Source organism: Diadema antillarum, unplaced genomic scaffold (assembly GCF_040938485.1).
Source record: "Diadema antillarum isolate AM-2024a unplaced genomic scaffold, OU_Dant_1.0 seq00000193_RagTag, whole genome shotgun sequence".
Classification (NCBI taxonomy): domain Eukaryota; kingdom Metazoa; phylum Echinodermata; class Echinoidea; order Diadematoida; family Diadematidae; genus Diadema; species Diadema antillarum.
This window is the reverse complement of record NW_027271256.1, coordinates 597199-612729: the sequence shown is the minus strand read 5'-3', so window position 1 is coordinate 612729 and position 15531 is coordinate 597199. Positions and strand designations below refer to the sequence as shown.

General features: G+C 43.0%; 2 protein-coding genes across 3 annotated transcripts; one reads left to right on the top strand and one right to left on the bottom strand.

Moving 5' to 3' along the window:
• Positions 1-237: 237 nt before the first annotated feature.
• On the bottom strand, positions 238-9042 carry LOC139728697 (transcriptional adapter 3-A-like). Of its 2 annotated transcripts, none has more exons than XM_071639638.1 (9): positions 8937-9042; positions 5918-6096; positions 4977-5141; positions 4347-4608; positions 3221-3299; positions 2415-2529; positions 1648-1774; positions 839-1032; positions 238-375 (listed from the first exon to the last, which is right to left on the bottom strand). In XM_071639638.1, exons 1-9 carry the CDS (start codon positions 9019-9021, stop codon positions 244-246), a joined length of 1338 nt encoding a protein of 445 aa, XP_071495739.1. In that variant the 5' UTR covers positions 9022-9042; the 3' UTR covers positions 238-243. The 2 variants fall into 2 exon arrangements, with proteins under 2 accessions (XP_071495739.1, XP_071495740.1); XM_071639639.1 differs by having other exon boundaries at positions 4977-5138.
• Positions 9043-9751: 709 nt separating this feature from the next.
• On the top strand, positions 9752-14915 carry LOC139728708 (GPI mannosyltransferase 2-like). Its single transcript, XM_071639650.1, has 3 exons — positions 9752-9837; positions 11776-12984; positions 13688-14915. The coding sequence occupies exons 1-3, from the start codon at positions 9766-9768 to the stop codon at positions 13946-13948; spliced, it is 1542 nt and encodes a 513-aa protein (XP_071495751.1). The 5' UTR covers positions 9752-9765; the 3' UTR covers positions 13949-14915.
• Positions 14916-15531: the final 616 nt, after the last annotated feature.

Below are 15531 nucleotides of genomic sequence, written 5' to 3'. Positions count from 1 at the left end.
GAGACTTGCGGCTCACTTGGTTTCTAGCCAGTCTAGTCGTCACCGCCTTTAACCCGTTGAAGACTAGTCACCAGTATACTCTGGCAGGTGTCTATGAGAAATGCATGTTGTACAAACTCAGTCTCTCTTCAACAGGTTAAGGAGAGTGATATTCCTTATCAGAAAAGATGTTCCCAGCTGCGGGAATCCCACTCCAGGAATCCCGCTGTAGGAATCCCGCTGTGGGAATCCTGTTGTCTCCTCTCAGAGTGCGTCGAGCTGCTTGATGAGAGCTTCCCGGTCCCGGAGGGCCTTCGCTGCCGCATCCCTCTCCTTCTTGGTAGGGGAGCGCTTCTTCTGCTTGGCTGCCATGATGCGCCGGTAGTAGTCAATGCACTGGAGTGGGAGAGACCACAGCAGGTTAGGGAAAACACTCTACCCTATTAAATCTTACAGACAAATTTTAAGCTCTGTTTGTACCGGGGTGAAACCTTTGTGTGCCACACTAACTCGAGACTACAATGCCAGGGCACTTTTGGAATGCATTCCATTTTTCAAAGCCATGTAACTTTTTACAGATGCTTTTTATGCTACAAATGCATTTCAGCAGAGATGAAGGAAAATTGTAAGCTTTGCATTAAAGGTAGATTTCCTGACAAAGCCATATCTAGAAGGTTCTCAATGTACTTATTATTGAATGAGCATTCGTGGTAGATCTGAAGATCAAAGACACAAAATATAGCACAAACAAACTAGTCGCACTACTTACATAATCCTTTGATTTGAACATATTTTCATTAACAATACAAAATTATAACAGGATGAACTTACAGTACTTGCTTGAAAGGACGCGACATACCTCGTTGTCTGCAGCGCGGAGTTTCTGCCTGAGATCCTGCCTCTTCATCTCCTCCTTAGCCAGTTTGATGAGCCGCTGCTTCTGGCTGCGATTGTGAGCGTAGAGCGCCTTCAGCTCCTCCTGTCTTTTCTGGAGCTCGATCAGGACCTCGTCTTCCTCTGCCATGACCATGGGGTCGTCGATGTCGAGCAGACCTGAAAACATGGTGGTAAAGAGGTTGGAATATCAGTCAAGTGCACAAAACTGAAAGAGATTGAGCTCTCTACTTTTAAGAATTTGGCAAAGACAATCTTTGACTAGTGGTTGATATATAACAGGGAGCTTTGCAAAAGGAACAGCAAGCTGAAGTGAAGGTTTGTTTGTTTGTTTGTTTGCTTGTTTGTTTGTTTGTTTGCTTGCTTGCTTGTTTGTTCATTTTCCATCTGAGAAGATGTCTGGATAGCCCATATTCAACTACGCTAAGCTGGTTTTCCCTAGGGTCCAGTTGGATGCGAGCCAGGACCACTTCATTGGGTTAAACACCCTGCTCTTTGCAACGAAAGAATGAAGCGGGATCTTTCACGTGCATGAGTTGTTACTCTCTCACACACGGGACCTCCATTTTTGTGTCCTGTCCAGGGGACAGAGTGTTTTGCCTCTTGCTAGAGGGGACGGTATGATTACACACAACATTTGCTCAGTACAGATTCTGCTTTGAACCCGGGATGCTTTTGTCGAAGGCAGACATGCTAAAGACTGAGCCAGCTAACTGCCCTCTCACAAACACACTCTGCACACCCCACATACCAGTCTGATCCCTTCTCACTCACCCTGTGCTAGTAGTTCCTCCTTAATCCTTGCCTCCAGAGCCTTGGTGTGTGGTACTGTGAAGGGGCGGTTACCATTCTTGGGGGAAGTGGCTGTGTTGCCATCGGTGACGGTCCCATTTTCTTCCTGCTGGAAGAAAAAAAAAATCAAAATATACCAAATAAAACAAATTTATGAATTTTAATTTTTGGAGAGTCACTAGAAAATACAGGTTACACCAATTGTAACTGAGTTCTTGGGACCTGCAGTTTTCTTGCATTATATAAATAAAATAATTGCTATAAGTATATCTGATATATGGAAAGTAATCATGGGATCTGTATTTTTACTTTGCTGAACGGAAATTAAGTTACAACTATGGTCATTATAGTAATATATAGATATTCACATTTACACAACATTGCTGACTATGGTTTCGTGTAGACCCAAGCAGCTCACTCATACATGTACTGCACTACAAACAGTGTTACACAATGCCTTGTAGGTATTTCGGCATACTGTAAAGCGAGGAACGTTCACGTGCATTTTAATATTCTGAATTTTGCGAGAGCCATGGTTCCCAAATTGAAATGCATGCAAAAGTTCTCGTCTACACTATATGCACTGAATGCCAGTGGCAATTGGCGAAAATTTCATGCTGCAGAAAATTCACTGGCTCCAATGTGCGAAAATTTCATGCCACATAAATATTATGTCTTACAGTAGTTGACTCTTAAGTTGAAACTATCCAGGTGGGGTTAGCAGAAGACCACAGAAAAAGAGCGCTTACTTTAGTCGTCTCCACGAAGAACTCCTCCTCCAGAGGACACATGATATTCTCCTCTACGAGAGCTGAAATGAGACGCTGGGTCAGCGTTCCAAACGGACAGATGTCGTCATCCGGCCTGGGGTTCAGAAAACAAACATACGGGATTGTCATCATAATGAGGAGTAAACATAGAATGCCATTAACCTTGTCATATAAGGTTTCTTTACTATTCAGGATACGAAAACAAAGATATTAGGTCCAACAAACTCACCTTGTCATTCAAGGGTTTTGATAATATCCGACCTCTCTATGGCAAAGTTCCAATGTACATGGATGGTCACTTATCTGACCACCTCTTAAGAAAACACAAAATGTGGTCATTATACACAGGTGGTTTTTGTAGACGGGATTGGTATGGTAACCATTGTGATAGACATGCCTGATATTAGTGCCCTATATGATTACATGTATACCACAGCACTGAATATACATGCTCACCTGTATAAAGTCACATGTGTTAGGCAATTACCCTGTCCTACCAAACAACAATGTGTTGGTAGCATACCTACTGACCCGACTTAATGAAGGTGGTACAATCTTTGTCCAAGGTTTAAACCATAGACAAAGATTGTACCACCTTCAACTTTTGTACAACCTTCGTGAATTTGGGCCTCTGAGTCCGAGTAGACCCACACAGCCCTGATCTTCAAAGTGGCAAAACATTTTATAAACACCTTTTGCAGATACGATTATGTAAAGTAAAACAGTGACTGATACATTTAACAGGGTTAAAAGCATCAGACGTAACTGCAGTCATGGAAACATACCTGTCTGCTTTCTTGAGCATGGCTTTTGCTTCCTTCACGTTTGGAGACGGTCCCTTCTTCTTGTCTGTTATCCTGCCTCCTGCAGCAAACAAACGAATGATAATGAATTCATATTTCAGAGGTTCCCAATTCAGAGACTCCAACCCTACGCACCTTCTGATCTAGAGATTCTCCCGCCTGAAACCCATAGCAAACGGGAGACTCCAACTTGATGTGCGCGAAGCGCATATCACGGGTGCAAAGTTCCTTGCGGCCGGGGTCCAGGGCCCGCTTGGGCCCTGGAAGCTCTAATAATTAGGGTTCTTGATGTTCTCTTGTGCTATCTAAGGCGTAGTTTTTCAACATACGAAGACAAAAAGTAAGAAATCATTTCAAACGGGAGACACAGAGCCAGGGCGGGAGAAATTAAATCTCAAGCGAGAGAGCGGGAGATTTTTCAAAAGTGGGCTTTCGGCGGGAGATCTCCCATCGAAAGCGGGAGAGTTGGAGTCTCTGCCAATTACAGCAGTGGCAAATGTCTCTGTTGAAATACTCAAAATGTGTTAAGATGATATCAGAGTCTAATGAAACTTGCAGGGAAAGCAGCTGAACTGCGTGTAGACATTACAAGCTCAAAAGAGAAAACTTCTGTTTGTTTGTTTGCTTTTTGTTTCTTTGTTTCCTTCTTTTTTGCAGATTGGTGAGTGACAACTGTAGATACTCATTTAATGATAAAGGTTACGGTATCATTTTGGAGAATCTAGTGAAAAAGTTTGATTCCTGTATGCTGTTATCTATTAAAGGCAGAACATGGATTAGATCATGTTTGTGTCAGAAAAAGCTCTGGTTATGACAATGAATGGCTCTGAATATAAATAGCTCAATATACAATAATAAAGCTACCAGGCTATAAATATAACTATTGTAATATCAACACCCTCATCAAAATCACTATCTCCATCTTCATCATCATCCTGCACATACATCATTATCAATCTAACTTTAATCACATTAATCATCATGAATATACATGTAGCCATCATTATTTTCAGCATCACCATAATCATTTCCAGCAGCGCTGTTTTCTTTAGTTTCTTTGGTATAAAGTACAGAAAGGGAAGACAACTGCCACTAGAGGGCCTCCTACCTTCTCGCTGCTCCTCCAACAAGTCTTCATGCGCCCAGCGTACTGTGTAGTGTTTCCCTAGCGATGGGATCTTGAAATACTCCACCTCCTCATCCCCGCTCTTGATCAGCTCGTCCAAGACTTTCAGGTCATCGTTGGTGATGTCAGCACAGTAGGGCTCCACAGACGCCCAGAAGCGGTCGATAGTGTCGTTTCGGGGCAGGCGAGGGGGCGCCGCCTCGGAGAGTGGATCGTCAGTGAACTCGTACTCCTGGAGCTTTTGCTATATCATACAGAGGAAAGGGGAAAAAAATCACTTTCAGACCAACATTCATCTATGTTTACAGTATATCCAATGGACTCACCAATCATTGGCTTTACCATATCACTCAATGGACGTGAAAAAAACAAAAACAAAATAAAACATGTGTCGATAACAACACTCCAAACTAAATGGAAGTCAAAGAAATCTATGAGCTAAGAGCAAAACTTATTCAGGGCATAAAGTATAAAGGGAGCAAATTGTCTTGTCCAAAGATGGGTTGCTATGGCAACTGAGCATTTAAGCATCTTAAGCCTAACATCCTAACTTCACAGGTTTCCAGGAGCAATCTTATCGACTGGGAACTGTTCATGTTTCCATCCACTCACATGCATGCTCTTGGCTTTGGGTCGGTTCGGTCCTGAGGGTGTACCAGCATTGTTCATTTTGCCGCTAGACTCCTTCATCTTCTTTGGAGGTTTCTCCGATTTCTCTTCAGTTCTCCCTCTCTTGCCTGATGAGGGTGTGCTTGCTGCATCCTCTTTTTTGTCCTGCTAGTTAGATTAAAGCCACACACACAAACACAAACAACAAAAACAGGATGAATCTGAGGCTGGAACCTATTTTTGCATCTTCATTCAATAATTGTTGCAGAAATGAGAATCAATAATACTATAGGTTACCTTCTACTTCTACTGTTACTCCTGACATACAACCATTGTGTTGAGGTACGAACTCTGGAATTGATTAGTAAAGAATATTAACAAAGTTTAAAGTGTTCATTCCTCAATACTGAAGTAGAGGTTATCATCAATACAATCAGTATATAATTTTGGATACAAGATGAAACCAGGGTATCATCATACATAATTTGAACACAAAAACATTCTTCTTGGGTCCAATCATCAAGTAACAAGATCCATGCCTTCACAATAATGTCACTTTTCCTTTTTGATTGCTACAATTACAGAATATAATTAATGCCTTCTTTGATTTTTTATTGTTTCATTTACAGATTTGTAATAAAAAACAAACTTTGACTCTGTCAGGAAGTCTGTGAGTAGACAGCAGCAGATCATCTAATTTGCATCAAGACTGTTGATATAACTCAAGAAAAGATAAAGATGAGATTGAAAATCTGTAACACTTTTTTTCCTTTTTTTTTTCGTCTGTGCTCAATGGTTCTTTTGCTGCTTTTTGTGTGTAGTTGAGCATGTGGTTACACATCAAGAGTTGAGATATTGGATGACACAAATAACCACAACCCAACCAAGAGAGAGAGCATGTGATGAAGGTCAGAAAGTGGTAGAGGGAGAGAGGGTCTACTCACCGGTTTTGCCCCCTTCTTATCCTTCTTGCTGGTGTCCTGGAGGTCAGAGAGGGTCTGCACTTCCTGCTGGATCTGACGGATCCGACGAGACACAGCCGCCAGCATGGTCTCCAGCTCCAGCTGAAGGCAGTCAAGCTCCTCTAGGCTGATGGTGCCATTCTCAACTTCCTTCTCAACAACTGGTTGGGGACAAAGATGAGAGGTGGAGTGGGGGGGGGGGGGAGTAGAGGAAGAGGGGGAAGAGAAAGAGGGGGAAGAGGAGGAGGAGGAAGAAGAAGAGGAGGAGGTGGAAAAGGAGATGGAGGTAATAGAGGAGAAGGGAGAGAGGATAAGCCAAGGAAGAGGAGGAGGAAGAAGAAGAGGAGGAGGTGGAAAAGGAGATGGAGGTAGTAGAGGAGAAGGGAGAGAGGATAAGCCAAGGAAGAGGAGGGAAATAGAGGGAGGAGAGATGAGAGGAGGAGGAAGAAGAAGAGGAGGAGGTGGAAAAGGAGATGGAGGTAGTAGAGGAGAAGGGAGAGAGGATAAGCCAAGGAAGAGGAGGAGGAAGAAGAAGAGGAGGAGGTGGAAAAGGAGATGGAGGTAGTAGAGGAGAAGGGAGAGAGGATAAGCCAAGGAAGAGGAGGAGGAAGAAGAAGAGGAGGAGGTGGAAAAGGAGATGGAGGTAGTAGAGGAGAAGGGAGAGAGGATAAGCCAAGGAAGAGGAGGAGGAAGAGGAAGAGGAGGAGGTGGAAAAGGAGATGGAGGTAGTAGAGGAGAAGGGAGAGAGGATAAGCCAAGGAAGAGGAGGAGGAAGAGGAAGAGGAGGAGGTGGAAAAGGAGATGGAGGTAGCAGAGGAGAAGGGAGAGAGGATAAGCCAAGGAAGAGGAGGAGGAAGAAGAAGAGGAGGTGGAAAAGGAGATGGAGGTAATAGAGGAGAAGGGAGAGAGGATAAGCCAAGGAAGAGGAGGGAAATGGAGGGAGGAGAGATGAGAGGAGGAGGAAGAAGAAGTGGAGGAGGAGGAAAAGGAGATGGAGGTAGTAGAGGAGAAGGGAGAGAGGATAAGCCAAGGAAGAGGAGGAGGAAGAAGAAGAAGAGGAGGTGGAAAAGGAGATGGAGGTAGTAGAGGAGAAGGGAGAGAGGATGATCCAAGGAAGAGGAGGGAAATGGAGGGAGGAGAGATGAGAGGAGGAGGAAGAAGAAGAGGAGGAGGAGGAAAAGGAGATGGAGGTAGTAGAGGAGAAGGGAGAGAGGATGATCCAAGGAAGAGGAGGGAAATGGAGGGAAGAGAGATGAGAGGAGGAGGAAGAAGAAGAGGAGGAGGAGGAAAAGGAGATGGAGGTAGTAGAGGAGAAGGGAGAGAGGATAAGCCAAGGAAGAGGAGGGAAATGGAGGGAGGAGAGATGAGAGGAGGAGGAAGAAGAAGAGGAGGAGGAGGAAAAGGAGATGGAGGTAGTAGAGGAGAAGGGAGAGAGGATAAGCCAAGGAAGAGGAGGGAAATGGAGGGAGGAGAGATGAGAGGAGGAAGAAGAAGAGGAGGAGGAGGAAAAGGAGATGGAGGTAGTAGAGGAGAAGGGAGAGAGGATAAGCCAAGGAAGAGGAGGAGGAAGAAGAAGAGGAGGAGGTGGAAAAGGAGATGGAGGTAGTAGAGGAGAAGGGAGAGAGGATAAGCCAAGGAAGAGGAGGAGGGAAATAGAGGGAGGAGAGATGAGAGGAGGGGAAATGAAGAGCAGGAAAAGGAGGTGGAGGGAGAAGAGTAGGAGGAGTAGGGAAAGAGGACAAGGGGAAGGTGGAGGAAGAGGAGGAAAAGGAGAAGAGAGGAGACGACAAGGGGGAAGAGGGTAGGTTTAGGAAGTGCAAGAATGAAGTAGGGGGAGTATATGAGAGGAGAGTATGGGAGGAGGTGGAGGAGAAGCAGGGGAGGGAAACAAAGATGAGAGGAAGATGAGGAATACGAAATAGAGGAGGAACAAGAGTGGGAGAGAGAACATACACAGGAGAGAGGAAGAGAAGAGAAGAAGAGAAGAGGAAAAAAATAAGAGCATGGGAGAAGAAAGAAATCAATCATACAATGTAATACTACTACTTTGTATGTACGTGTATATGATTTCAGTGTGTTCACTGTTATTTCTGGCTGCGAAACATCAACAGTGCGCCGTCATGGCAAATCACGACAAAAGCCTGAAAATGAAAGGAAAGTGCATACGTCATTGGACATGTTTAGATTTTTACCAATTGGGATTGGGCCAAGGGATAATGCTGGTTTTGCTACCTTTCATCTTCATCTTCTTATTTCTTCCCGCTCTTCATCTTCCTCATCTTCATTGGTTTGTAGATAATTTTGTTTGTTACATCCCTAACCGTTAGACATCCCCATTGTAGACAATAGAGTCTTACAAGTTCTAAATAACCATACAAACATGTAATCCTATCCCAAAGATGAAAACTATAAATTGACTGCAAGATGTTCAGAAACTCACTTGCTGGATATTTTGTCTATGTCTCTCCCTCCAACAGTTACAATGTAAACTGCATAATTTGCATTTTACAGTTCACGAACACAACTTTTTTTAGTACTAATGACTGTGTGTTGTGATAGAGAGCTAGAGACAGTCTCAATAGGACAATACCCGCCGCGCTGCACGGTGAGCATGACTGCAGTACAGTACATGTAACTGCGACCAGCCCCAACACGCAGTGTGTACAGTGTGTAACTGTGTATACGGAGCGTCCCGGGGTTAAGTACATGAGTAAAATTACTAAAGTAAAAAATTCACCCTTGTGTCAGTGACCACAGACAGTCGACGATAACTGATCGAGTCGATCAGTCATGTTTTCTTTGTAACAGAAACAGAGTTAAAGTTAATTTACGTTAGCTAGATCTAAAACTAGACTAGGCCTAGACCTATACTGTAATACTGTATAAATTTACATGAGGTCATTCTTGTAATTGTACATCATGCTGCAGCACTGCAGGGCATAGATCTATCCAAAATAAAAAAGGCAAAAGTTTAGAATCTATTGTCTAGAAAAACACTCACCTGAATTGTATCTCGGACATGATTTCTTGTGGTCGATATGAGCTAACTCGGGAAACTGAAATGGGAGGTCTTTAACATCTGCCATTTTTCACGGAGTTTCCACTGACTGTACTACTGAAGCCGGTGTTGCGAAGTGAGGAGAGATCCACAAAAGGAAGGACACAAAGTTACTGTAACACTACACAGCCGCAGAAAAGACCCACGGCCAGTGCGGTGGTGGTACGTGTGTACACACCACCAGTGACCAGGCATGCGCATGTGATGCAGCGCGTACAGAATCGCATCCGTACTTGTCGGGTAAAAACTCAGCAATTTACATGTTCGTAAGCATTCATTTTTACACCTTCGAAAAATAGGGTCTACATGCGACAGGCTTCAAGTCACAAAATTCACGGCGATATATTGAACAGATGGAAATGGTGGGTTCGTGAACAGCAAACATCAACACACGGACGCCGCAGCCTACCAAACAACAGCATTCAACTACTCTCTACAAAATGATGCGGCAAAAGCTCCTGGGTTAGCTCTGTACACGCTTTAGCGCTAGCGCTCTCTCCAGACGCAGTGGAAAAAAAAAAATGTACACAAAAGCACCATGACCTGACCGAGCGGATGTTGTTGTGGCCAATTTTAATTCCTTTTAGAAAATTAAAAGTCATGGGCAAAAGAATCGAAACCAATATATTAATTTCTAAGGAGCTTTAATTTCTTAAATTTGTTTTTGTTTGGATATCAGTAGAACAAAAAAGATGATTACAATTATTACATTGATCATTTTAGCTTGAGGTTAAATACAATCAAAATGGCGACGCCCATGGGGCAACTCAGCATGAGCCAGTCAGATCTGAAAACTGTTGTGCATTTTGCGGTCTCAATAAGGATTCTACTAAGTGTAATGCAGGTACGGCTTTTGCTGGTAAAATTTAAGCTAGTATTGGGCTATTAAGTATCTTTGTTGGTTTTCAAAATACATTTTTTGTGTAAATAATCGGTACTAGCTCAGTTTGAGTTAGCAATGGTTAGCATGGTTAGGTGGTTAGCCTGTGCTGTGTATTGTCTTCTCGCCTGTCTGGGTAGTTTAAACTTACTGGCGGATCGGATCGGGATCACACGCACCGGTCTCGCCGCACAGCGCGGTGGTCCGTTCTCCCCATCCACAATATGCTGTATCGTGTAGCGTGTAGGCCATGGCCCATACTACCATAGCACACAATGCCTAACCTGTCAATGCCAATGGCTAATGGAAATCCCTAAACGTTAGACCCTACTGACAGATTTGAACTTCAAGTAAATTCTATATTATTTATATGTAACGTTACACTGTTCAGTTGTGAATGTGATTTTTATATGAGTGAGTGGAAGTAGATCTAAATTACTTGAATTTATAGGTGGCTTTTCACGAAAGGGTGCGGAGTGGAGCCGAGTGAAGCACTCAACGCACCCATTGGCCATTGGAGACAAGCCCCCGGCCCTCAGGCCCAGTTTGTCTCAAAAGGATGCGTTTAGCCATTGTGGGCGGAGTATGTTTGAAGAACGCACCCATGGACATGCATGATGGATGCATGGTTTATCTTTAAAGGGTGCAGCGCTCATTGCACCTGTTCAAGATAAGCGCCTCCCCCCCCCCCCCCACCCCCGTTTGTCTCGAAAGGGTGCATTGGGCGGAGTATGTTCGATGAAAGCACCCTTTCTGGAGACAACTGGGGGGGGGGGGGAGGGGCTAGTCTTGAATGTACGCGTAAGCTAGTCTTTAGAGGATTTTCAAATCTTGTCTGTTACAGTAATCTTTACGTTTTTGAATGAAACCAATACAATTTACCTATTTTGCACTGAAAAAGTATGACCTCTGACCATTAAAGGTCCAGTTTACCTTTTGGAGCAGGCATGATTTAAAAAAATGTTCAAGATATCGCATTTGATGCTTATGTGTAGGTCTGTTGTACCACAAAACATCCTAGAGCTCTACCATATAAAATTTTCACAATAAAATCTAAAATATAAGAAGATATCAGTGTTTTTCTCAATAAACCGTACAACAGCTGCAGACGGTTTAGCCTGGAAGCATATTTATTATAACTGTACATTTTGTGTGTTTAACAACACTCAACATCGATTATACGAATTCAAATTTTTGCAGTGGTTGTTTCTAGACCTAACTCACAGTTTACGACTATTTTGAAGCACTTACAAGTATGCTGGGTTTTTGTTTCATCTGCAAATGGTAAATTATGACTTTAATCTAGGCCTACATATGAACCGCGCGGTTTTGACAGATCTTTGAATATGTAGGCCAAAGGGCAAAGTTCACAGTGTGTTGTCTATCTTTGGACCCGGCGAGGGGATGCTATGCTTTGCGTTGTCCTCGTTTATTTTTTTGAAGGGTTTATGTAGTTATGAGAGGAAAACATATCAAACAAAATTAATTACACTGTACTATAATTTGTAATAAGTAGTAATTTGTAAAGTACGATTTTTATATGTTTTGTTTGATATGTTGTCACGAACGGGTGCATTGAGCGCAATGCTCCACTCCGCGCCGCACCCTTTCGAGATAAGCCCTAATAGACATACAAACTGTAGACTCTATCCTGTAAAGTTGCAAAGGTTCAGTGGAATTTGATTATTATTAGAATTAGGGACTTCATCACTCGCATCATGAACATTTCTGCCTGTATGGAAAATGTAATTACTGAATGTTTGTATGGCTATTCCATTTTCTTGTTTGTTTTGATGCCAGAAAGTTTAAAAATATTTCCTTTTTTAAACAATGTGAGATGAGGTACAAAGATGATAAAATGGCTAATCCATCCTTCTAATTCAATTTATCTTTCCTGTGCAGATTATTCTCAACACACTCATTCCAGACCACGAGGCAGATGCTTTCCATCAAGACACGATCCAGAACCCAACCACCGGTGACAGGGTGGTCGAGTTGGCCCTCGGAGGGTTCCGCAAGTGGGATGCTGCTTACTTCCTGCACATTGCTGAGAATGGCTACACCAAATCTCACATGTTTGCGTTCTTCCCCCTCCTCCCGTTTGTGGTCAGAGCGACAGGCGACTCTCTCTTGGCGCCGCTTCAAGTCCTGATGCATCGGAGGAGTGTACTCCTTGTTGCGGGCTACCTCGTAAACTTCGTGGCATTTGTGCTCGCGGTTTGCGCACTGTACAGACTCACTGTGAAAGTACTGCAAGATGAGAGACTTGCGTATACGGCAAGTGTGCTGTTCTGCGTCAATCCGGCTAGCGTCTTCATGTGCGCCGTGTACACGGAGGCGACATTTTCGTTCCTGAGTCTGTGTGGAATGGTGTTTGTGACGAGTAGACGCTTCTTCGTATCTGCTGTCTTCTTTGGCCTAGCAGCGGCTGCCAGGTCCAACGGTCTGGTCTCGCTCGGATTTGTCACCTACCTCAGCGTCCAAGAAGTTGTACGAACTACCTCAGCCACCTACATACGAGTTTTCAATATACAGACGCTCAAGCACCTATGTGCAACATTTTCAACCTGTGTGACTCGTGTTTTGTACTCTGGTGTGATTATTGCCGCACCCTTTGTCCTTTTTCAGCTCTTAACACACAGTAAGATTTGCGGCACGTATGAATTTTCTTTGATGCAGGCTGGCAAATTTTTGAGTGCAACATTTAGACATAACGCCACAGGTGGAAGAGCACAGCAAAGTTCCCATGAAGCATGCAAAGAGGAGCTCGTACCGTCCTGGTGTTGTGAGTCATTTGCGATCCCATATTCTAAAATTCAATCTAATCACTGGAACGTTGGCTTCATGCGCTACTACGAGTTACGGCAAATCCCGAATTTCCTACTGGCCTCGCCGATCATTATCTTATCTCTCGTGGGGGCATTCCAGTATTGCCGTGCCAACTGGGAACACATCAGATGTCTGGGTCTTCTTCAGCCAATCAGGAATGATTACAAAAAGACGGACATGCCGACTGCTTCATCAGTGGGTTTCTTCAGTCCAGAATGTTTTGTCTACATTGTACATCTTATGGCACTTCTACTATTTGGTCTGACAACCATGCACATTCAAGTGAGTAAGCCAGACCAAATTTGTCAGGAATCCCTGTTTTTAGTCCAGTGTTTCAACAATATATCCAGTGGCGGATCCAGAGGGGGCGCAACCGGCGCACGCCCCCCCCCCCCCTTTATTTTTCGTTAAAAACAAGAGAAATAAAAAGAAAATAATAAAGTGAAACCCGGAAGTGGCATCAACAATATTAGCTACGCCCCCCCCCCCCCTTTACAGAATTCCTGGATCCGCCCCTGGTATCTGCTTTTGTTGTTGTTGTTGTTGCTGTTGTTGTTGTTGTTGTTGTTGTTGAATTGCAGAAACTCTCCTATGTCATTACTTGTCCGTGAACCTTGTAATTTATTGTTTATTTATCATCAGTATGAAAACTATTAGAAGCTCAGAAAGCTCAATGAAACAATGTGTTTCATACCACCTGTTCATACCGTATTGCTTGATATCTTTCCTGTTGCGCACTCAGAGTGTGCCAGAGGCTTTTCTGTATAGGCCCTATTTTAACACTTAAAAAACACACACAAAAAAAAAAAATCACCAAATGAAGTGGTGGACTGTCCTGACATGGGTTGTATGCATTGGAAGGTGAAGGGGCAATGTACTTTGCCCCCCCCCCCCCCCCAAAAAAAAAGAGAGAAAAAGAACAAAAAATGAAAATTACTTGACCAGGTAGTGTAATTTGATTTGTTGTTTCCCTCTTCTCATGCAGGTCATTACAAGATTTCTAGTGTCCAGTTCACCGGCTGTACTCTGGTATGCTGCACATGTCATGCAGTCGTCCCTCACAGAAGGTAACACGCCTGGCTCACCCCCTATCAAGCAGCATGGACCAGCCCATGAAGGAATACTGCCAATGGACATAGTGTGGAGGAGGCCTGTGGGATGGAAGGGTCGATTAGTGCGTGGGTATTTTCTGAGCTATTGCGTCATTGGGATTGCACTACACTGCAACTTTTTGCCTTGGACGTAGCAGTTCGTCAAGTATGCGACTAAATTTCAGTTCTATGCATCAACTTCATAACAAAGATTGAGTGTGGAAATCAGACAGTTTGCCAAAGATCTGCCGAGCTTAGCCACAATCTTGTCACTTGCAGTTTTGATGAATGAGAAAAATATTTATGTCTGCAGAGCAACAGCGAGAATAAGATGTTGGGTAGCAATAACCTAAAACCTGTCCTAAAAATAAAGGAAAAGAAAATAGAAAGGATGTCTCCAAGGGACAAAATGCATGCAACGCAAATGCTGAAAATCTTCTCTTTTTTTAACATTGTGTACACGGGTAGCTTATAATGTATTTATCTTGAATTTACATTTGAGTGTACACCTGCCAACTAAGTCACGTGGTGAAAATATATTACTGTAGATAGTGTGGTATGGCAGGGTTAAGGGAGTCCCAAAGGACCCATTTAAAATCCCAGTTTGGATAATTGCCTTTTGAAGCTGAGGAGCTGTAAAATTGCTGTTTTATGAGTTATTCTTTGGAAGAGAGCAAATTTTCAAGAAGGAAGGATAATGCACTTCCCACACCCTTCTGATACAATAAAGTACACATTAGTGTCATATGCAAAACTATTGCATAACAAGGATCATGTTTTAAAAGTGGCTACATAAATGAGTTTTGCAATAACACCATCTGGTATTAAAATCCTTGGAAGGACAGATTTACTGCAATTTTTTTATATTATGCGTAAATTAGCATAATTATTTGATTAACAATGAAGAGACTCCAACTCTCCCATTTTCGACGGGAGATCTCCCGCCGAAAACCCATTTTTGCAAAATCTCCCGTTCTCCCGCTTATGATTTAATTTCTCCCGTCCTGGCTTTGTGTCTCCCGTTGGAAAGGATTTCTTACTTATTGCTATCGTACGTTGAAAAAATAAACCTTAGATAGCACCAGAGAGCATCTAGAACCCTAGGAACTTCACGCTTCGCACACATCAACTTGGAGTCTCCCGTTTGCTAGGGGTTTCTGGCGGGAGAATCTCCAGATCAGAAGGTGCTTTGGGTTCGAGGCTCTGACAATGGATGTGAATAATAATTCCCTCTTCAGTTTCGTAGATTACCTTGTGGGTGTCAATTTTCCTCTCAATCATGTCGTCAACAGCCAAGATTCCCCCCCCCCCCTTTCAAGTCTTGCTAGGCATCAAAATAGCTCAGTCTTTTTCTGGTTAAGGGACATTAGTTATCAAAATTAATCACAGGATAAGATTATTAGAGGATCCCTCCTCATTTCATTAGACATGAAGGTTATGCTTGCACGTTATGCAAACTGAAAAGAAACCATGTAAAGTAATTATGGTAATGAAAAAGGTGAACAAATTAATGTTCCTTCATGGCTGGTCATTCATGATTTGATCAAAAAGGTGGGATACACAATGAAATTCTCGCAATAATATATCCAGGATTTACATTGTTCTTGAGTGTAAAAAGTGAAATCTGTGTTGTGTGTGAAATTGAATGCATTTTACACATTAATGTCCACACTTCTTGGGTTTCCTTTTCACATGCACTTTACATTCAAGTCATTCCAGTCATTTCATATGTCTATTC

What these genes read in the sequence shown, in the direction of transcription:
- LOC139728697 (XM_071639638.1), bottom strand. Translation starts at nt 9,021, where the DNA reads ATGGCAGATGTTAAAGACCTCCCATTTCAGTTTCCCGAGTTAGCTCAT. An exon ending in CCAAAGCCAAGAGCATGCAT is followed by an intron (nt 4,609 to 4,976) that starts GTGAGTGGATGG and finishes TGTATGATATAG; the next exon opens with CAAAAGCTCCAGGAGTACGA. An exon ending in TCCGCGCTGCAGACAACGAG is followed by an intron (nt 376 to 838) that starts GTATGTCGCGTC and finishes CTCCCACTCCAG; the next exon opens with TGCATTGACTACTACCGGCG.
- LOC139728708 (XM_071639650.1), top strand. Translation starts at nt 9,766, where the DNA reads ATGAGCCAGTCAGATCTGAAAACTGTTGTGCATTTTGCGGTCTCAATA. An exon ending in TTCTACTAAGTGTAATGCAG is followed by an intron (nt 9,838 to 11,775) that starts GTACGGCTTTTG and finishes TTTCCTGTGCAG; the next exon opens with ATTATTCTCAACACACTCAT. An exon ending in TGACAACCATGCACATTCAA is followed by an intron (nt 12,985 to 13,687) that starts GTGAGTAAGCCA and finishes CTTCTCATGCAG; the next exon opens with GTCATTACAAGATTTCTAGT.